At 45.6% G+C, this 21,996-nt stretch overlaps 1 protein-coding gene across 5 annotated transcripts in view; it reads right to left on the bottom strand.

Annotated features, from left to right (window-relative positions):
- LATS2 (large tumor suppressor kinase 2) overlaps positions 1 to 21,996 on the bottom strand; it is a 66,054-nt gene that overhangs the window by 34,057 nt on the left and 10,001 nt on the right. Inside the window, exons 1-2 of one of the 5 annotated variants that reach the window (XM_053385848.1) lie at positions 14,855 to 15,127; positions 4,504 to 5,161 (exon numbers count right to left, since the gene is read on the bottom strand). In XM_053385848.1, the coding sequence (XP_053241823.1) occupies positions 4,504 to 4,845 (342 nt within the window). In that variant the 5' untranslated portion in view covers positions 4,846 to 5,161; positions 14,855 to 15,127. Of the gene's footprint in view, positions 1 to 4,503; positions 5,162 to 13,919; positions 14,402 to 14,854; positions 15,129 to 21,996 lie in introns of those variants that run through there. The other 4 variants (XM_053385850.1, XM_053385852.1, XM_053385849.1 and 1 more) reach the window with 4 other exon arrangements.

Raw genomic sequence — 21,996 nt, forward strand, 5'->3', positions numbered from 1 at the left:
GCAGCTGTTCCACAATTCACATCAGCATATCATTTTGTAGCAGAAGCAACAACCCTGTCAACATTTCCGCTCTGAGAAAGAATGAGAAAGAGAGAGCAAGCTGGAACCCAAAACTTCTCCAAGTTGATGAACAAATCCAATCATATGCTCAATTGCATCTATTCAGGGCAATTAAAATATTTAAAAAGCTACTATCTACAACTTCATGCAACATTCCACATCTAATTGCCTGGGGTGCTTCCAAGTGGATTAATGATCAGCAAGGAGGACAGCTACAGTCCTGCCACCAGTATTTCTCAAAGTCTGAAAGGTGCACTTTCAGGCCCTGCAAGTTTTGTTTACCAGCCGATGGGCAACTAGCAGCGTTTCTGGCTTCATGTTTACATACTGAGTAAGCCTGTGCCTTTTTGCTGTCTAGTTCTACAACTCCTGAAACTGTCTGAGCTTTTTTTAAAAAAAATCATAATATCACATGCTATTTGGTTTAGTCATCTCTGAATGAATAAGAAGTTATACATTCAGCTGTTGGGGAAAGGTAAAGCCCATATTTTTGTTGCTGTTGTTCTTAAGGCCACCTCTGGACACCAATGATTTGCAATATTTGAGACCTCTAAAAGCCCTCAGCAGATGTAGATCAAAAGCACCCACTTCTGCTTTTAAACCAAACATGGTGTGTCGTGTTAGTTGTTGATTTAAATGATAGCCAGTGAACAAGCCATAATCATAAACTAATTTTTGTTAAAGCCCTAGCCATAGTTTAAACCAATCAGAGTTTCCTGCCCAGTTCAAACTCCCTCAACAGGGAACTATGGTTAGGTTATGTGAAAACTTCCCCCTTACAGATTGCAGCACACAGCCATGTTAACAGTCCTTTACAAAACTACTAATATTATTACATTTCTTACTTGCCCTTCACCATTAGGTCCCAAGGGCAGATTACAACCATTAAAAATACAATTATTAAAGCCAGTTAAAGCAAATTACAGTCAAAAGAATACGGTGGAGCTTAAATTATGTATCTCAAGTGTCAAAGGCCACGGTAAAGAGATGTGTCTTCAGCAAAAAGGACAAAGCTAAGAAGGTTTTATTCCATCTTTTTAAGCCAGAGATCATTTAGTTCTCTTTATAAACACATTTATGGGAAACCTGTGTCTGTCTGCAGATTCTTTGGAGCATTTAAAGCAGAACCTAGACTCTCTTGGTGATAGACGGTGCCCCCTGCCGGTCTAGTACTCATGCCCTAAAGGACAAAGCCATGCCTCACTGCTCAATACTTCTTCAGTCGCCACAGCACTTGGCATTTATTTATTTTTATCTGTAAAAATATTTCCATACCAGCGTATCATAAAACAACAGGGCGGTGCACAACATCAGAATACAAAATGCCATTTATAAACGAAGCTGATGATGTTTCATTTGATGCAAACATTCTTCTATTTTAAAGCTCATTTCTAGCCCCCATGGGTTTCTAGAAAAATGGTGGGTTCGATTTACCCAGCCACTCTGCAATGTCTTACAGCCTTTGGCTTTCTTGGACACAAGAGGGAGGAAGTAGGGGAATGTCTAGAAATAGAATGAGCTGCCAGCAGCACCCAGTCACAGGCCGCTCTGTATTTTCTTCATTCTTGATACTCAGCGGCACCATTTTTGCCTTACAGGCAGTGCAGCTCGGAACAGAAGTAAAACAGAGTAAGAAATTCTTTTTAACCAATGCTTAAATTCCGAAACCAGAGATGTCAGGGCTTGGGAGTCTCTAGAACAGGGGTCGGCAACCTAAGGCCCGTGGGCCAGAAGCAGCCCACGGAGGCCGTTTAACTGGCCCACAAGCCACCCACGAACCGAGCTACCTGCTCAATGAGTCCCCGCATGCTGTGCTAAACCGGCCCGGCCCGGGGACTCTCTTCTGCGGCTCTGGAAATCGCTTCTGTGCATGCCCAGACGCCAAAAAACACGATTTTCGACATCTGGGCATGTGCAGAAGAGATTTTCGGTGCCGCACTGCAGTGGCCCAGCCCACAGAGGATCTCTGCGGGAGTGATCCAGCCCATGCCCAGTAAGCCTTGCCGACCCCTGCTCTAGAAGTTATAACCCTGGCACAGAAAGGACGCTTAGTGCATATGAGTTGGTTACCATTCTTTAAGGAGAGAAAAAGAGAAAGGCACTCTATACTTTTTACTTTAGATGTTCCGGTGAGGAAATGTGCCATTAAAATATGCCCAGGGGCAGCATCCAGGGGCTTGTCCACATTGGAGTATTGTTGAGCTGTCAATCCACTTCCCCCCGCCCCCATTCAAATTAGACTGTAGCAGTCCACACCCACACATAATTGGATGTGTATGAGGAGCTGCTTCGCTCTTTCCCCATTCATACCGGTAGGAGTGCCCTTTTGTTTGCCCCGCCTTCTAATTTGTTGATTCTGTTATGCCGATTAAGTACCAGCAGGGCATGTGGCCAGAGAGATGTGTGAGCACACCTTGTTTTTAAAAAGATTTCCCTGCCCAGGAAGTGTGCAAGAGTGCACAGTCAGGGAATTGTTTTAAATTCTCAGCACACACCTTGGCAGTTTTCTGGTTGGGTGCTAATCTACACTCCTCCTTTAAGGAGCGTGCTGTAAATTGTTATGAACATAACCGTAAATGAAAGCACAGAGGAAGCAGTGAGCATGCAAAGGGAAACAGCAGAAAGTGACGACTGATCCACTCCCAAAACAATGCAACAAATCGTCTGTGACCCCCAAGTGGAATAGTTTCGCGCCTAATCTTCCTCAACATTCAGATTATTCCTGTATTACGTAAACCCAAATTTACTGGGGGAGATTGATGTTGTTTGAAGGTAACGTCATGTGGACTATGCAAATTAAACGTGAATGCAAACACACAGCAAACTCCAGTGTAGACAAGCCCCAGTGAGTCCTGGGACTCATCTACACAGCTGCAAATAAAACGTTTTAAATGTGTTGTGAAGTGCAATATACAAATGTGGCACTAGATGGCGAAAGCGAGCTATGCAAAATTCAATGTATTTTTCAAAATGATTTTTTTTAAAAGCATTTTCACTGTGTGTTTTTTATGTTTGTGTAAATTCCACCCTGGTTCAAACTAAAAACTAGATTTTTTTGTGAGTAGCCCTCAAAATTTAAATTTATGGATTCAACTTTTGCTTTGGTTTCCCAGCACTCCATGGTCCAACTATACACAAGTCTCCACCTGCACATAGAAGACTTAATTCCAGGTTTTTAGTCATTTGCAATCACAAGATTTACAATTCAACTGTTAGGGCTAAAGGCTAGGCTTTAGCTCATGTCTTCTTACAAAGTGCAAGGTAGACCACTTGCCCTAACCACTGTTGCTCACATAGACCAAAAACATCAAATAATCAAGAAGTTCTGACACATATAGTCCATTTCGCAAAGCAGCAATGAATCAAATCCACTGAACACACAATGACCCTGTTCACTCCTCATATTAAGCCAAACCATGGTTTAGCATGAATGTGTGGGCTGAGAGAGGAGACTGTGGCTGCTTTGCTTCTCCCTGGTCATTCTGCTGCGGTGCTGAGCTAAGTCACGGCTTGGGGCATCACTGAAACCCTGGCTTGTGGTTTAGCTCTGGTCAGACTAACTACAAGCTATAGGCATGGTTTGTCCTTTGGTTAAAGGCTCATGGTTTGTCCAGGAAAGCTAAACCAGGAGCTCAGGTTTGGACGGCATGCGAAGTCAAACTATGGCTTAGCTCATTGCAGTGCAAGCGGTATTACAACAGGGGAGAATCAAGAGACTGCAGTCTCCTCTTTGGAAGTGTGCACATTTGTACTAAACAATGTTTTAGCTTAGCATGAAGTGCCAACCAGGCCAAAGAGCAAGACTCAGTGGTGACCACAGGCACTCTAAACACAGGAGGACTTCTTCATTTTCTCTTCCAAGAGCAGGGCAATGTTTTGCATCTACAGTGGCAAACCCCACTGGAGATTCTTCTGTTACATTAAAAATAAACAAATTACATCGTCACTTAAGCATGTTGCATTTTTTAAAGCAAAATTATGGGCAGCCTATGGAACAAGAATGCAAAGTACAGTGGTACCTCTGGATGCGAACGCAACCTGCGTTCGCGCGTCGCAATTCGCTGCTTCCGCACATGACATCATTTTGACTGTCTGTGCATGCGCGAGCAGCGAAACCTGGAAGTAACGCGCTCCATTACTTCTGGGTCGCCGCAGCGCGCAACCTGAAAATACTCATCCCGAAGCTACTTCAACCCGAGGTATGACTGTATTTCATCTCATTCTGTCAACCATTCTCTTTCAATCCCCAACTCAATGTGGCAGAGTGAATGCTGTGGCAAAGCACATCAGCATGTGGTAAACAGAACCACAATGCTCAACCCCATGGACCATAATGAGGGGGAGTGTTTAGCTTGGTTCTTGTATGCCTGTATTTCCACCAATATCACTATCAGATTAATACAGCCTTGAAGCAGAGCCAGCTTGCTCTAATATAATGCTTACCTGATCACACCCTGCATTCACCAGTTCCTGGAGCATCTGCCTATTAACTTCAACCGTTGCAGAAGTGGTGCCCAACTCATTAGCAAAGGGCAGCAAAGAATATCTGATTTCTCGCAGTGCTTTCTGGTAAGGCCCAAACTTGGCAACTGGTCTCATTTGCTGCTGCCTGGCTGCATCTTTCCCTACTGCAATTTTAGGGTCCAGAGAAGTTTCGCCTCCTGGTCCAACGGGCAATCCCTGGCTGTAAGATTTGGTAGGTTGCTTCAAACCTTCCCGGATCTCCTGCAATCTCTGTCTGCTGTTCCCAGAGTAAGTGGTAGCAGGAAAAGTCTTTGGCCTCATGGTTAATCCAGGTTTGTTTCAGCATAAATTCCAACTTCTTTTGCATAAAACCAAAGGGACATTCAACGCGGTTCTTCCTGAAGGTATCAGTTTGCTGCAAAACATAATCCCTTGATAGTAGTTCCAACATAAATGGTAAAACTGGAGAGGAGACTGTGTCACACTTCCGTATTCTCCGAAGTCCCCTGGTATGTCTATGACACTACATAAGTCTCAAGGAGCAAGTGCCACTTTCAAGCTTCTTCAGTTCAGAGTTTTCAGAATTTCTGTACACAGAGGGGAACCCCGAAACTTCCATCTCGCTGCTATTTAGTATCTGGAAGAAAGCAGAACACAGATATAGTCATGCAGTTCTCTTCTTCTTTATCAAAAGAATTCTTCCCAAGAGTCTGTCTGGTATGTTATTATATTCCACATTGCTGCTTTGCTTGTGAAATCCAAAATGGTGAACTAAGATAAGATGAAGAGCATGCAGAATATGGAAATATGTCACAATTAAAACTGTCCGGGAAGTTTTATACTAAATCAATCCAACAATAAACAAAACACTTTCCCCAGAAGCTCTTAAAACTTTTTCCTGAAGAGCATTGGGCGCCTGGGAGATTCAATGAGGAGAGAGTTCTAGAGATTCAACTGTAAGTCACTTTGGGTTGCCCTGGGCAAGATAAAGCCACTAACAAATTTAATGCATAACAAAACAATAATAGAAAAATGAGGTAAAAAAACCTGTACTCAGTGAACAGACTGCTAGTTCTGGATCAAGGAGGCATAATACCCATGCAAGGCTGTGCCATGTAAGTTACTCTTATTAGAATTTAGCAGAGTGCATGGGAATATAAAACCTGGATTTATCTCATGTATGCTGCTCTGAGCTTTTTGGAGTAACAAATAATAATTGTCAGCATTTGGCAATGACAGGAGAACTTCCTGAATGGAATCACTGTGTTTACAAATGCGCGTGCGCACACACACAAACACAATTTACAAGTTTTACTGAGAAACTTTAGAGCCCATCTCTAAGGTCTGCAGACCAACAAAAAAAGCAAGAGGACTGCTGCACAACTGCACTGGAAAAGCTGTGCCTCCGTGATGACACGGTTACATGTTGTCCGTAGTGTGTTATCAGAAACACATGTGCACTTGGTAATATCCAACTTATGACGCTCTGAACAACTTGGGCCCCCAATTACCTCACAGGCCCCCTGATTCCTTACACTCCACCCTCAACCACTGAGGCTGTGGAGACATTACCAGTTATTCCACATTCAGTGTCCTCCCATGACCAATTTCTGAAGCCAGATACAGAAGACATTAGCCACAATCCAGAGAGATCCTGCCATTTCTGTTGTACAGTGCCTTGTTACATTTCTTAGGGAAGTGAGGTTTATAAATATCTAAATAACAAACAAATCTAAGAATGACGACTTATGCCATTTATGAGGAGACTTGGAATAGTCTCTGTCCATTATGGCCAAGAATTTTTATTGGTAAATAGAAACTGATATATTTAACTGAAAAGGCGGCTTCATTTACTTTTGCAGGAATGTGTATGCATTACTAGTGTGTTTGTGTGGATCTTAAAGCATACCATGGATTGTTTTAATAACGAACATTTTATTATTGTGCTGGGCTTAATGTTCACATTGGTTTGTTGGTAAGGTATCGCAAGCCACTCTGGCAGAGTCTTAACTGGAAAAGGCAGCCTATATTATTTAAATTGTAATCTTGCCATTAGACGTGCTCAAGAATTCCAGTAAACATTCAGGAGATTTTTCATTGATGCAGTAATTCGGGGTGGCGCAACTATGCCAGCTAAACTGTACCAGCCAAACTCTTGCTGCTTGAGTCAAAAGCAGGTGAAGGGAGGCACAAGGGGGAAATGGCAGAAGAGATGTGCCTGGGGTAATGGCAACGCTAAATCAATTTCTAATAATCTGGGTGGCCACGGAGAGGCCAGGATGCTGAACTAGATGGGACATTGGCTTGATCCAGAAGGCTCCTGCGTTTTTATGGGCTTTGTCCCTGACCCTTCTTACACATAACAGAGTGGTGCACATCTGAACACAAATATATTAGCTCATTAAAAAAGCAGTTCTTAGCTCTGTGGGGGAATAAACTACAGTTCCCGGGATTATTTGGGTATGTGCATGTGCTTTAAATGTATGGTTTGTACCTAGCCCGAGTCTCTTTGCTCTTCTGGGGACAAATTAGATACAAACAATATGTTTCTAGCTTAGTTGGTAGGTCTTAATCTCATGGTTGTGGGTTTGAACCCCACGCTGGGCAAAAGATTCCTGCAATGCAAAGGCTTTGGACCAGGTGACCCTCATGGTCCCTTCCAAATCTGCAATTCTATGATTCTGCTGTTTCTGAGCTCTCGTACAATTCCCATTCATTTCAACAGCATGCACATATGAGAATTTTCTAAATATTGTGTGCATTATTTAAAGTGGGAAACCTTTTTGGAGGGTCTCATTCCCTCCTGAATACCCTTCCAAGGGCCATATGCCAGTGGTAAGTGGAGCCAGAGGATAAGTAAAAAAAAAAAGAACTTGGTGTTGCCCAGCAGGCTCTGCAAGGTCCTGGGGAGAGTTCTGAGGACCAGACAGTGTGGGCTCATTTGATTCCTGAGGTTCCACTCCCCTAAATCCTAAACAAATGTAGATAGAACTTCTACTGCTTTCAAGCAATTGTGTTTAGGATTTAGATTTTGATCACATTCCTTACCACCGAACTACTTTCTTTATAAAACAGGGAAAAGCAATCTCCAGAAAAGGTGGGGGAGCAGGGAAGAGGGGGAGGAACAGAAGTATATACTGTACATGAAAACTTGTGCCGAGGACAAGCCTTCCATCAACACAGAGGCAAAACTGGCTATAGCACACACAGCTGGTGCAAACAGTCCACATTCCTCTGGAGGAGAGCCCAAAACGGCATGATCAGCAGGGTAGGCGTGATAAAACTGTTCGTGGGTTTCTTCAATCTCCAGAGCCACATGCAAACAGACAGTCTTCGAGACGATGCCAACAGAGGCCGGGACGTGCCCCTATACAGAGGGCGATTGTCTATCCCCCATGGCTTGGTATTTTGCACCAGGGTTTTAACCGGGAGCAAAGTATTTTCATTTTGTTAGTATTTTAGCTCCAATGAATTTATTTATTTATTTTTACTTCTTAGCTTAGAGTCGTCGTCCCCCCCCAAAAAAAATATTTCTCAAAATATTTGGAGAGTATATGGAAAAAGAATCAAGGTGAAAGAGAAAAGAAGATTGAAAAAAGGGATTGAATTAACCTGAAGAGAGTGAAATATTAGGTTTTTACTGATGATTTGTTAATTATTTCATATGACTTATACGATGCATTTGTGATGTTCTGTTACGTTTCACTATGTTGCCGTTGTTTATTACTTGTAAGCCGCTTTGGGATTCATCTGAATGGAAAGTAGCACGGAAATAAAATGAATCAAATACCTACGGTGAATGAAAATAGCACAGCAACTAGAAACTTAACCCAGATTCAAAATCCAAACTAGATTCCACTGGGGCTTTACTATAAACCAAAAGCAAAGTTCACCACCAAAGAGCAAAGTGTCTCCCCATCAGTTTTTTACATTTACAAGAAGGTGCCAACTTCATCCATTCTTCCTTTGAAAAAGCAAATCAAGAAAAGTATCGCTGCTTACATTAAAGTGTGGGTTTTATTAACATGCAATTTTGATCCCCTTGGGGCCCCTCGAATATTTGATTTCTTATTTTTCAAACTGTTTCTCCTATTTGTTTTTTAATATTTCTTTTAAGGCTCATCAGCACAGGTTTTGGGGGGCCTTGTTGGGATATAGGCTGTTCCTTCTCCTTTCCCTGAATGGAATAACCAGGAACTGCAGGCTTTACAAAGGAATACTGATGCAGCTACTGAAATAATGCCATATCACACTCCTGTTATATTTTCCTGGCCCACAACATTACAGATAGGGGTGCAGTAACCTTCACGGAACAGGCAAATTCTCCTGAAAAGGTTCGTACTTGGGCTAGGATCCCAAAAGGTTGAGATGAGCAAGTGAGGGAACAGTAAACTGTGCAGATAATCTAAAGAAGAAACAGAAAGGAGAACCATGCATGTGGATGAAACTTTCATTTGCCACTGCAGCCATTGCTTTAGCTTCTGTTTAAAGAGCGGAACGGTTGTGTTTGACAGCGAGAAGAACCTGAAGTTGCAGAGAATGCACAACGCATTCTACAACGCATACATATTCCTTGCATCCTAGCTTCAATGTATATATCTCCACAGGCTGTTTCCCACACTCATGCTTCAGACTGCAGCATTCAAACTGAACCATAAACTTGAGTTCTCACATAACTAGGAACGAGGGAACAAAGCAAAACCTAGACACCAACACTCCATCTGCATCTGTCGTGTGCCATGACCTCCTACATTTTCGGTGCAAACAGGCAACAAACAGGTATCAGTGAAACACTGCTAACTGCACTCATGCACTTTATGGCTAACGACGAAAGGGTCACATTCCTTAAAACAAGGCCTTTGTCCAGAATACAGATCACCTGCCCCTCACTTTTTTGAAAAGCATGTGCGGAGATGTTCAGAGTTGGCAAAACACTGGAACACTTCTCAGAACTGACACAAGCGACAGCATGGTTGTTTCTCACTGAGTGGAGGCTGCTCCATGTTCTGTGTAAGAAGGCTCACCATGCAATTCTATAGACTTTTGCCATCCCATAGCAAAATGCCTAAAAGTGGGGTTGCAACAGCACGGCAAACACATGTGCATTTCCAAAGAGATGCCACCTTGCTGCTTGTGTAAATCAGGCCATAGCAGTTTCCAAAGTCAGATTTTCCTGCAGCCAAATTTCTCAGGCACCTCAGAAATACCATAACCCAAGTTTCTAAAAGGAGTGTGCAAAGCAGGATTAAGTAATTTTTCTTCCATCCAAGACCTCTGAGAGTGGGAGTAAAATATGGCTCTGCTTGGGAGAGGAGGCATATTTTGTCCAACTATGATTCCAGATTCCCGAGCAGTGAGATGAGACAAAGGGGAAAGTCCCCCTTCCTCTGCCAATAGCTGCAGGGATTTCAAGCACCGGAGAATATGAACAGATTATTCTGGTGCTCTATGCACTTTTACTCGAGCATAGATGAGCTATCTGTCAATCTTATTAGTCTAGACGTTAAGCTCTTCAGGGCAGTGACTCTCCGTCAAATTACACATCAAATTGCATGCACTGTCCTTGACACACAAATGAGCTCCAATATCATTTGGGTGTCTCCAAGCTTTAATAACTTATTTGCAGCAGATTAATATTGGGGAACAAAGAGGTAAATCCAGGCACATGACCTTCTCGCTTGGGTGTGGAATTAAACACTGGATGTTTTACAATGGCCATAAAAAAGACTAGCACTCTTCTGCTTCTTACAACTCAGTGGACGTACTGTAAAGTTCTCACTAGATTTCTGTGATGTGGAGTTATTGCATTTATCAAAGAATTCTGTCTATATGGTTCTATCACACACACGCACCAGCGATGGTCCTCTGGTGAACCATAGAAAAGTCCTACCACTTTTTTTTGTACTAGCATCTTCATCTCAAGAACAGCAGAGGTGATAAAAGGGGCAAGAGAAGTACTGCCTGATGCTACAGTATTATTATTATTATTATTATTATTATTATTATTATTATTATTATTATCACACCATCAGCGTACAGCAAACAGAAAGCCAACCAAATAGTGCTATAGAGGAGATAGGCAGTGATAGGTGGGGAATTCAGTCTACCATGCTTGGGAATGAAGCATGGGTTGGTGAGCAATTGCAGCCCATCCCCAGAAAGGATAAAGTATTCAGTAAGGACTGTCTGCATGGGGAATTCTAGTTTCCGGTCCAACGCAAAACTGAAACACGTTGTGTGTAAAGGGAGACTTGCTTGTCTGTGGTGAATGTACAGATGATGACTAGGACACAGCACAGACAGATCCCATTGTTCGGGTTATGCAGAATAGGAAGAGACTGCTGGTCTTTGTTACCTGTCTGATCCACTTCCCTGGTTTAAAAAGGTGAGGCACATACATACCCCGGTGACTTCATTTCCACGTAGTTGGTCTTTTTCAACACCCTCAATCCCCGTCTCCATCAATATGCCGTTCAATTGTGCAACACAGCAATGTTTTGCCAGACGAGTTACCCATGACACCAATTGCTCCTACGCTATAGTCACTAGTATGCTAGACATGTGGAATAAGAAGAGGATTACACAATTCTCGTGAGAGCTCAGATGAAAAAGAGAAAAGCAAGAGCCCAGTTGTCCCAGCGTGACCTCAATATGTACAAACAAATGCAGAATCATGGGCTGAGAGCCATTCCCACATGTCCCTAAAGACATCCCATTTGGCCCAGGATAATCTGCCCACAGATGCAGCATATGCTCTTAACATGGAAACCCTGGAAATATCAGCCATATATATACCCCAAGCTATGCAACACAACATTGCAAACACAAATAAACCTGCAGTATAGAAATGCCTATACAAATTGCAGCTGTCAAAAGTTCCTTTATTACGGAACTTCACAGAGCATAATGAATCTCACTTTTTTAAAGAACAATTCAGCACTGCTTAATATCCCACATAATAACAATTGCTACAATTCTGCAAAACAACCAATTTTTTTTTTTTGCTGAACAAACTGCTAATTGTATAACTTTCAAGTTACGCAGAAATCTGCATAAAGAACAACTGAAACTGCGGAACAATTAGCTTTCTTTATGCATTCTGCCTAAGATAGTTATCATGGATTGAGCTTTCCTAGAGAGCCTTCACAAGAGATGAAAATGTTATCAGTAGCATTTTGCTTGTCTGTTTCAAGTGAGAACTCCCAGAGTGCTCTATAAGAATGATAAGAGTCTTCTGAAACTACTAGCATCCTTGTAACTTGGGAGAAAAAGTGGTGGTGAAAGATATAAGGAAAGAAAATGATTGTCTGAAAATGCATCTGCCAGAAAGAAATAGACCCAAGCCATCAACTGCTTCCTACCACCCATGTCTCCATGGCTAGTCACCTGACCTGATGAAGCTAGGTCCCCCTTCAACTTCTAGCACACAGTGATGTCTCGCTCTCAAAAATCTGCAAAGGAACCTCTTCTCTGGTCCTCTCTCCTGCTAACTAATGTGGAATGGAAAGTAAAAGACTGCCAATTTTAAAGCCAAATTTCTCACAGCAATATCGGATTTACATCTGTGGTAGAAACTGCAGCAATAAAATGTCATTTGTGAAAATGTTCTAAGAATGTAAGAAGAGCACCGCTGGCTCAAACCAAAGGCATATCTAGCCCTGCATTTTGCTCTCCCAATATCCAACCAGTTGCCCATAGGAACTCACAAGCACAACAGCACTCTTGCGTGTGACCTCTAGCAATTGGTATTTGGAAGCATCCACAGTCACTATGACTAGTAGCCACCGAGAGCCTTATAGAATATGAATATGCCTCTTCCCCTTCTAAAGTCATCCGAATTGGTGGCCATCCATACATCTGGTTATAGCATTTTCTACGGCTCAGTTATATGCTGTGTGAGGAACTGCTTCCTTTGCGGCTATCCTGAATTTCCCTCTCACCCTTCAGCTTCACTGGATGAGGGGGGTGGGGAGTTCTAATATTATGAGGTAGAAAAAAAGAAGATATTTTGGCACCTGGCAGACCCCCAAAATGACAAAGGGCCCCCTCCCCACCCAGGAATGGGTGAGGGAAGATCTCCATCAGCAGAAGGAGGGGATAGATGGATATTGTGATGTGCTTCCGCTGTAGACCATGCCACCTGAGGCGACTGCCTCACCTGGTGAGCCCGCCCCAAAGAAAAACATCTCTATCCACTTTTCCCCAAGCCATGCACAAGATTCTCCTGTGAAGGCCCAGGAGCAATGAAAACGTTGGAGTTCTGCTTTGGCGCTGAAAGCGAGCCCCAACCTTTCCCCGCTTCAAACTTCAGCCCCAGTCGCGCCCCTCAAGCCCATACTGAGGAGAGGTTGCAGGGCGCTTCTCCAAGACAGAGGGGCCGGGGTTGGGAAAGCAAGGAAGGAAGGTCCTGCGGCTGGGCTCAGCTGTCACACGGCCACCAATATCTACTCCAAAGCGGGTGAGGAAAAGCCGGGAAGGCGAGGCCCGGGCATAAGGGATGGGCGGCGGAGGCAACCGCTCCAAGATTTCCCCCGGCCCAGAACTGGGACTCGAGCAAGCGGCCAAGGCGCCACTCCCCTCCGCGCAGCGCCCTCCGACTTCCAAGGGCTGGGAAGAAAGTTTGCTGGTTTCTTCCGGCCGGGGAGCCGCGAGAGGCCTCGAGCGAAAACAGAGGGAGCGCCGCGCTGTAGCAGAGGGCGAGCGCGACAGCGGCCGGGCGCACACGGGCTCACGGCGACTCCCACCCCGCGCCCGTGCAAAGGCCTCTCTGGAAAGGCTTTAAGTGGAAGCGCAATCCTCCCCCTCTTTCCTCCTCGCTTCCACAGCCCACGGGAGGTGTGGCGCTGGGCAAGAGGAAGAGGCGAAGGTCGCTCGGCCGCTCCAGAAGCCGGGAGGCTGCAATCCCGAGCACGCCACCGGGTTCTGGAGCGCCAAGCCCCGCGGAACTTCCGAGGAATCGAGCACAGGACCGGGCAGGAAAGCCCCGTCTCCTGTCCCTTCCGCGCCACATCCTCAAAAAGATAATAAAATAACCACGCTCTTGCGCGCCGCACGGCTTAATCCGAAATAATAATTATAATGAAACCCGGGCTCGCGCGGCGAATTAGAAATTTCCCTGTTCTACACCGAAAGGACACAACAAAATCCCACATTTGATTTTATTTTTTTTAAGGCGCGGACGCGCACACGCCCCTCTCCTGCCTAAAGGCGGACTTGGACCTTAAGACTTGCCACGGGTTAAAATATTGCCCATCTTGTTCCGCATCTCTTCCGACCGTCCCTTTACCACGGACGAAGCCCCATTCGCGTGTAGAAATTAACACGCCGCCGTCGGCTCAACTGCCCGAGCCACCTCTCCCTGGACGAGCTAACGCTACACACACGAACGGGCTTACCTGGGCGTGTAAACGCTCCCATAGGGGACCGTGTGGAAACACTTACGGGGCAACTGGCTCCACCAGCGGTTGACACCACGGGCAGTTCAGCCCCTAAATCCAGATACAAGGGCACGTCAAGTAATCCAGAACACGCTCGCTCTTCCTCTTCTGCATGCTGCGCAACACCCTCTAAAAACCTTAAGTTTTAGCCGACGAGGCCCCCTGGTCAGCAACTAGCGCTCCACTTAGCAAAGCAAAAGGGAAGCGGCGGGCCAGAATCCCAACCCTCCCTCGGCTTGCCAGCAAATCCTGTTGCCACAGATACCACTTTCTCCACCCCAGCCGCCTCTGGGGCTGCCGGCAGCCACCATCCAGCGCGGGGATTTGGTCCCGAGCAGCCTTGAAAACGGGAAGATGCTTTCGCGGGCCGCCTTCCTCCGTCGAGCCCCCGAGGTCTGGGCCCACAGGGCTCCCTCCTCACAACGGCATCATCGCCCAGCCCTGGCTTTGCTGGCTTGCCAAGCCCTCCCCCCCCCGCACGACCCGTGTCCTTAGCACACGCCGTCGAGTAGGCGGCCACTTTCCGCTTCTTGGCCAAAGCAGCTGCCCTCCGCCGCTCCCTCGGAGGAACTCCCCCGCTCTCCTTCCAAGAAGAGCCGCTCTCCTCCGCCGACTGCCCAGCTCCCTCCCGGCCTCTTTCCCTTCCCGGAATAATAAATCGCGTCGCGTGGATGCCTTTTTCTTTTAAAGAACAACTTCAGGATTCCCCCGGGAAAGCCGCCCCCTCTAAAATCCCTGCGCAACTTCTGCAAAAATCCCCTTTAAAAAAAGAAGAGAAGGAGTCAGAAAGCTGCGAAGTAACGCCGAACGGGGCGGGAGGGGCAGGTGGAAGGGCTCAGCCTGCTCCACCAGAGGGAAGCCCCCTTGCCCCACCCCTCCAACAACCCCCTTACCGTCTTGGTCGAGCGGGGAAGGGGGTTCCCCGCACGCAGCCCCTCCCTCTCTCGGTGCCCGCGGAAGAATCAGGGGGCCGCCGCCGCCGCCTCGACTCCTCTCCGCTGCCTCCTGCCGCTGCCTCGACTGCTGCTGCCGCCGCCCCCAGCGCTCCGCTCCGTCTCCATTCTTCCCTTTCCCCCTTTCGGGCTCCGAATGCGGCGGCGGCCGGGCACAGTTGGGACATTCGCTACATTGTTAGCATTCCACTCGTGCCACGTGACCCGGGCTCCGGCGTCATTCCGCCTCCCTCCCCTTCAGCATTCCAGCAGGGGAAGAAAAGGGGCGGGGCGGGGCCCTGCTCGTCAAGCGCGGGATGGGCGGGGCCCCGCTGGACGTCCCGCGCCTCGGCTGCCGCGCTCTTGTTCGCCCGATCCCGGGTGCGCTGATAAATAGCGCGTTAAAGAAGCGGCTTGGGACCTGCTGCGGGTCTGCTTGGGTCGCGAGTCGTTATTAAGCCATGTTGGTTACCGGGATAACAGTGGTAATAATAATTGTTGCTGTTTTGCAAAGTTTTTTTAAAATAAAAATTAACTCCATTTTATAATGATGGATATAGAATTGCAGAGTTGGAAGGGACCGCGATCCCGCTGCAATGCAGGACTCGTTTCCCCTGCGGAAAGAAACAGAGAGGATAGTTAAAACAACATGAAAAATAAAAGATGAAAAACAACACAATAGGCGCATAGAATCGGTAGTTGCACGTGAGTTAAACTATCAAAGTCCAAGTAAAGGCAATCAACCTTATCAGATCATCAACTATTGTTCCAGATTTGCCAGGCAAAGTTGTCTTGAAAATGATGGTTCCACTGTATATATCCCCAAAGGAATGCCAAATCGTATAAAAAGTGGCTGTAGGTTCTGGTCCTTGCCGAAATCTCAAATTATTTTCTCCATAATAGCTATATTCCAGAGTGAGCAGTACCAAGCATCCAGTGTAAGATTTGGGACTGTTTTCCATTGAGTTGCAATGACTATTCATATTTAAGACCAATTCTTTTGACAAAACAGTATATATTTACATTGGTATCATCAAAAATATTCAGAAACATTAATGTTGCTTACCAGTACAGTGGTACCTCGGGTTAAGTACTTAATTCATTCTGGAGGTCTGTTCTTAACCTGAAACTGTTCTTAACCTGAAGCACCACTTTAGTTAATGGGGCCTCCCGCTGCTGCCATACCGCCGCAGCACAATTTCTGTTCTCATCCTGAAGCAAAGTTCTTAACCCGAGGTACTTTTTCTGGGTTAGCAGAGCCTGTAACCTGGAGTGTATGTAACCTGAAGCGTATGTAACCCGAGGTACCACTGTATAATTATTAAGGTTGCAATTCCAGGAAAGGGGGAAGCTGCCTTATTCTGGGTCAGATCAATGGTCATAGTACAGCTCAGTATCATTTTTTAGCAGTGGCTACAACCCCCATCATCCTTGATCATTGGCTTTGCTGGCTGGAGCTGATGGGAGCTGGGATCCAACAGCTGGAGGGAAACAGGTTCCCCATCACTGAACTAAGACATACATAGCATGGAGCTTACCCATAGACTGCCGGATTGTATTACAGTCCCTCACTGTGTGTAAATACAACAAAGTCATACCCAGAGTAAAGCTTACGTCTGTTGATTTCAGTGGGCCTATTCTGGGTTTGACATTGTTAAATACAACCCTACAATCCCAATATTTATAATATAGATATTCCAAACTGCCTAAATATTCCAAACTGCCATGTTCCATAAAAAAGTAACTCCACAAACAGAATATGTTTGGTATTTCAACTGTGCTGGCAGTTACATAAGTATTCATTTTAAACTTCAAGTGGTGTCAATGAAAATACCGTAATTTATTAAGGAGTTGAAAGGAAACCCCATCTTGGAAGAGAGCAAGAAAACCATTAGGTTCTCAGAAAATTCCAGGGCTGAAAGAATGTGGTGGGGTGAAGCAGTTCATTTTGTAATGATCAAATACCTGCAATTTAAGCAATGCTGCACATCTTCATTTTTCAAATTATTGCAGCAATTAACCCACGAAGCATGGCAATGTGCTTGCTTAAATATGAATATTGCTCAGTGGTGTTTTCTTTGGCTTACAAAGGGCACCTAAAAATAGTAGTACATACATGAACTGAAAATATCTCTGGTAACAAAATATATTTCTGATGTACGCTTGTGTGCTATACTGTCCTGGACTAGGACCAGGGAGATTCGGGTTCAGATCTCCATCTGCCATGAAGAGTTCCTCCTCTTAGCCTAACCTACCGCACAGGATTCTTGTAAGAGTTAAATAGAACTCAGTAAGGCTTACTTTTGAGTAAACACTGTCAGGATGCACACAGTGGAGCTTAACTTCTGAGTAGACATGCATGGGGCTGTGTAGTATCTTGTAGAATTTATTTTTAACACCACACAGTGATTAAATTTGTACTCCCGTTGATTTACACCAGTGTTTTTCAGACTCCAGACACTCCTCCCCCAAAATAAAACAGCAGACATGTTATAGTGCAAGAGTAATTCCTAGCTGTGGCTGTGCCATGGGACAAGCGCATTCATTAAGGCTGCAGTACTGTATATACACAGGGACGCGGGTGGCGCTGTGGGTTAAACCACAGAGCCTAGGACTTGCCGATCAGAAGGTTGGCGGTTCGAATCCCCATGATGGGATGAGCTCCCGTTGCTCAGTCCCTGCTCCTGCCAACCTAGCAGTTCGAAAGCACGTCAAAGTGCAAGTAGATAAATAGGTACCGCTCCGGTGGGAAGGTAAACAGTGTTTCTGTGTGCTGCTCTGGTTCGCCAGAAATGGCTTAGTCATGCTGGCCACATGACCCGGAAGCTGTACGCCAGCTCCCTTGGCCAATAAAGCGAGATGAGCGCCGCAACCCCAGAGTCAGCCAGGACTGGACCCAATGGTCAGGGGTCCCTTTACCTCTACTGTATTTGTTGTTTAGTCGTTTAGTCGTGTCCGACTCTTCGTGACCCCATGGACCAGAGCACACCAGGCACTCCTGTCTTCCTTTACTGTATATACACACTTAACCTGAGAATAAGCTCCATTGAACTTATTGTGTCTTCTGGATAGGCATGGATAGGATTGCAATGCAAATAATGAAAGAGGCCAAAATACCCACCTGTGGAGGCTGTCCCCAGAGACCAGTGATGCCTTTACTTGCATATGCATCTCAGAGTTATCGCTGCTTCACTCCTCATCAGATTCACCAGCAGCACAGGACAGCACCTCTATACTACAACTCTCTGAATATGTGCAGTTTTGAACACTAACTGGAACCATAGCTCCATCATGACCAGAGGGATTAAAATGGCATGTTTATTTCAGCCTAGGTGCTGATATCAAGCTTGTTTGCTGCTGCCTCCAACACCTGCCGCTCTCCAGGTGGTCGTTTTGTGGGTGGGGAGAGGTCCCTTGGGCTGCAAAGTCCTGGACTTCAGCCCCGAGGTTCACCCATCATGAAAACCTTTGCACAAAACAAAAGCCTGAGACTGGGCTGTGTGTGAGAGAGACCAAAAATGCTAACTATAAACCAATGAGAAGGTGCACAGGCACTCCTCCAGGCACAACAAGAATTCTGGGAATGCTAACTATAAATCAGCTCACAGGTATTTCACCATTGTTGTCTAATCCTGTTGTTCGGGGAAAGAATGTGAGATTTTCAGAATGACCTCTGAATAGATTGAGGATTGGCATTTGTTTACTAGCAAAGGCCGCTTCGGAAATGTACCGTGAGGAAGGCTGCAAAAATGTTACCTCGCTGTGCTCCCGGCGTTCTGGCATGCTCCGGACCAGGGTGGGGAAAACTATTTTCAACCTGCATTCCCTCAAAGGCAACCTTCCATGGGCCATTTGCCAGAGGCAAAAATGGCTGGAGCAGTGGTTGTGGTCCTTTGTTGTTGTTTAGTCGTTTAGTCGTGTCCAACTCTTCATGACCCCATGGACCAGAGTACGCCAGGCACTCCTGTCTTCCACTGCCTCCCGCAGTTTGGTCAAACTCATGCTGGTAGCTTCGAGAACACTGTCCAACCATCTCATCCTCTGTCATCCCCTTCTTCTTGTGCCCTCCATCTTTCCCAACATCAGGGTCTTTTCCAGGGAGTCTTCTCTTCTCATGAGGTGGCCAAGGTATTGGAGCCTCAGCTTCACGTGATCCACCTGGAGCAGGAACTGGCAAGCCACTCCAGTATCCCTGCCAAGAAAACTCCATGGACAAAGAAAACAGTTGTGGCCCTTACCTTTGTACAATCCAGGCATGTAAGCGGGATGTTTCTGCAGCCCCACACTGATCTTCGCCCTCCATCCAGGCATGCAAAAGGCATTAGCGCAACACAAGGGCCCATTTCAGCAAAGCAAAAGTGCTCAAGGCGTGGGGCAGGAGGACCAGTGAGGGTTGTGGCTTGCAGAGTTGACGTGGCCTGGGAGAGTGCAGAGGGGCAGGAAGAGAGGCCTGGAGGACTGCATTTGACCTGAGGTTCCCCACTCCTGCTCTGGACCCAGGGTGGTGCTATGCAGATAGGAGCTGATGGCTGTAACTGGATTCTGTGGGGCAAAGTGAGCAGGAGGATGCAAGTGGGAAAGGCAGACTTTTCGCTCCAAAGACTAGCGCCACCAGAGACATGGGTCAGCATTAGACACCCCACCCGGGTGCCGTCTCTAAGTTTAGCACATATAGCTGAGATCTTAGAATTGGAAGAGTAGGAAGGTACCCTAAGGGTCAATCTAGTCCGACCCCCTGCATTGCAGGGAGGTAGGGGACAGCAAAGTGTTACAATGGGAGCAAATCTTTCCCACTTGGACTCTACCAGCAGAGACCCCATGGAGTGTGCGCTGTAATTCTATGAGCCTGCAGGAAGTAGTTAGGATGGTGAACTCCACTCAGTTGCACAAAGTGGTTGTGATGATGGCCCCCACTGTGGCCTGTTCAAAATGAGCAGCAAGGAAGGCCATAGAAAGGCTAGACCCAAGTCAAAGGCCCTTAGCCAGAACTTGTCTACCAAGTAACCCAAACAGGGATCTAGAGAGGCCTCTGCTCTTGAGTATGGGGTCCCAAGCAGCCAACTGCCTCCTTGCCTGGGGCCCCATCTCAGCACAGGTAATGAGCCAAGAGGGACGTAATGAAGAAGAGGAAATTATAAGATTCTAAGCCAGGAGAATGGCCCTTGAAGCTCAACATTATCCAGGAAAAAGGCAGTGCTGGAGTATGAGCACCTCAGCTAAGAAGGCTTCACTTGGAGATCAGACTTTGTTGGAACAAATGAATCTGTCCCCCCAATAAACATTCCTAGAGTAAGTAAAAGAGTGTTTCTTTATGCAACAACTATGGCTAGAGTAGTAATTGCCAAGTATTGGAAAGGGGACGTGATACCAACTAAGGAAGAGTGGCAAAAGAAATAGTGCGAATACATTGAATTAGCCAAAATGACAGAAGCAATAAGAAATCACTCAAGTTTAAAGGTGAAAAAAGAACAGGATTGTTTTAAAAGTTATATGTGTAAACATGGTTCCCAAATCCAAACGGGTGTGCCTAGAATAAATTTCACAAAATAAAAGACAATCAGAGGAGATATCTTATACAAAGAAAAGGTGCCAACCTAGCAGTTCGAAAGCACGCCAAAGTGCAAGTAGATAAATAGGTACCGCTCCGGTGGGAAGGTAAATGGTGTTTCCGTGTGCTGCTCTGGTTCACCAGAAGCGGCTTAGTCATGCTGGCCACATGACCCGGAAGCTGTACACCGGCTCCCTTGGCCAATAAGCGAGATGAGCGCCGCAACCTCAGAGTTGGTCACGGCTGGACCTAATGGTCCTTTACCTTTTTTTTTATATGAGAACACAGTACAAAAGAAAAAGAAATAAAGAGAGAAGATGAAGCTGTTAAGAGGTAGGGGAAAGTCAATTATAATATAGAGTAGATTAATATGTATAGAAGAATAAGTAGATTATGTATGTAAATGTAAAAGGAAAAGATTATGTTTACCTGTTAATTTTAAATTGCAATAATAATCATTTTTTTTAAAAAAAATATGTCCCCTGCACATTCAGTTCTCCCTTGAGAGGTCCCTTAGATAGAGCTGGAGAACCTGTAGTCCTCCTGATGTTGCTGGACTACAGTTTCCTCCATCCCTGATCATTGTCCGTGCTGATGGTGGCTTTGTGTGCTACTCTCAGGTGAGCATTCATAGGATTCCCAGGTGTGTATAGGACTGTAAGCTGTAATCTTATCCACACTGCACCGGGGAGTAAATGTGGGACTTCGGTAAAGGTATTCACTGCACATGGTATGTGTAGGTGTGACTGGTCCCTTGTACAATACCTACTAATTAAGTGGTTTCTAGTGTTATACAATTAGCAGCATATGCTTTCATTTTAAAGTGCTTCCGATGTGTATGGATTTTTGGTGTCATTATCATACTATTGTTTGCTGCTTATAGTCTTCTGAAGCTCAAGGATTTGTATACCCATTCTGAACTTCCTTCCCACACCAGTCAGTTTTTAGCTTCTCTCAAGGATATTTACTTGCTTTGAAAAGCTCTGCAGCAGTCTTGGCTTTATTTTACATTTTTAGCCCTTTTCGTTTTCAGTCTCTGCTGTGTGTGCTATAATTTGATGCTGAGTGGGATCTTATGACTCATAAAATCCAGGTTGGAGAACACAGACCTGGAGTCTTCCAGTTGCCATTTATTCTGCCCGCTAGCGTGGGCAAAAGTTTTACAAAAACAAAACCACCAAAAGTAGCTGTGGCCCAAATGACAAGTATCAATCAACAGGGGGAAGCTGTAAACAGCCTTACTAGAAAAATTAACCAATAAACTGAAACTGACACGGGGACAAATAGAAGAAGACGCCTTTACCCCTGTATGGCTCCCCTTTATCACACACACAGCCCAACAAGACAATGACAAAAATCCACCAACAGCATACAAATCAATATGGCTAACCTGATCCAAAACAACCACCCACCCCACAAAGACCACCACAGCCAATCACAAACAAACAACCACACCCCAGGCCAACCCCAACCTCACCACCAAAGGAACACAAGTGAACAGCAGAGAACCTGCACAAGCAACGCTGACACAAAACCCCACATATATTAAGTAAAA

The sequence above is a fragment of the Podarcis raffonei genome, chromosome 4 (assembly GCF_027172205.1).
Source record: "Podarcis raffonei isolate rPodRaf1 chromosome 4, rPodRaf1.pri, whole genome shotgun sequence".
Classification (NCBI taxonomy): Eukaryota; Metazoa; Chordata; class Lepidosauria; order Squamata; family Lacertidae; genus Podarcis; species Podarcis raffonei.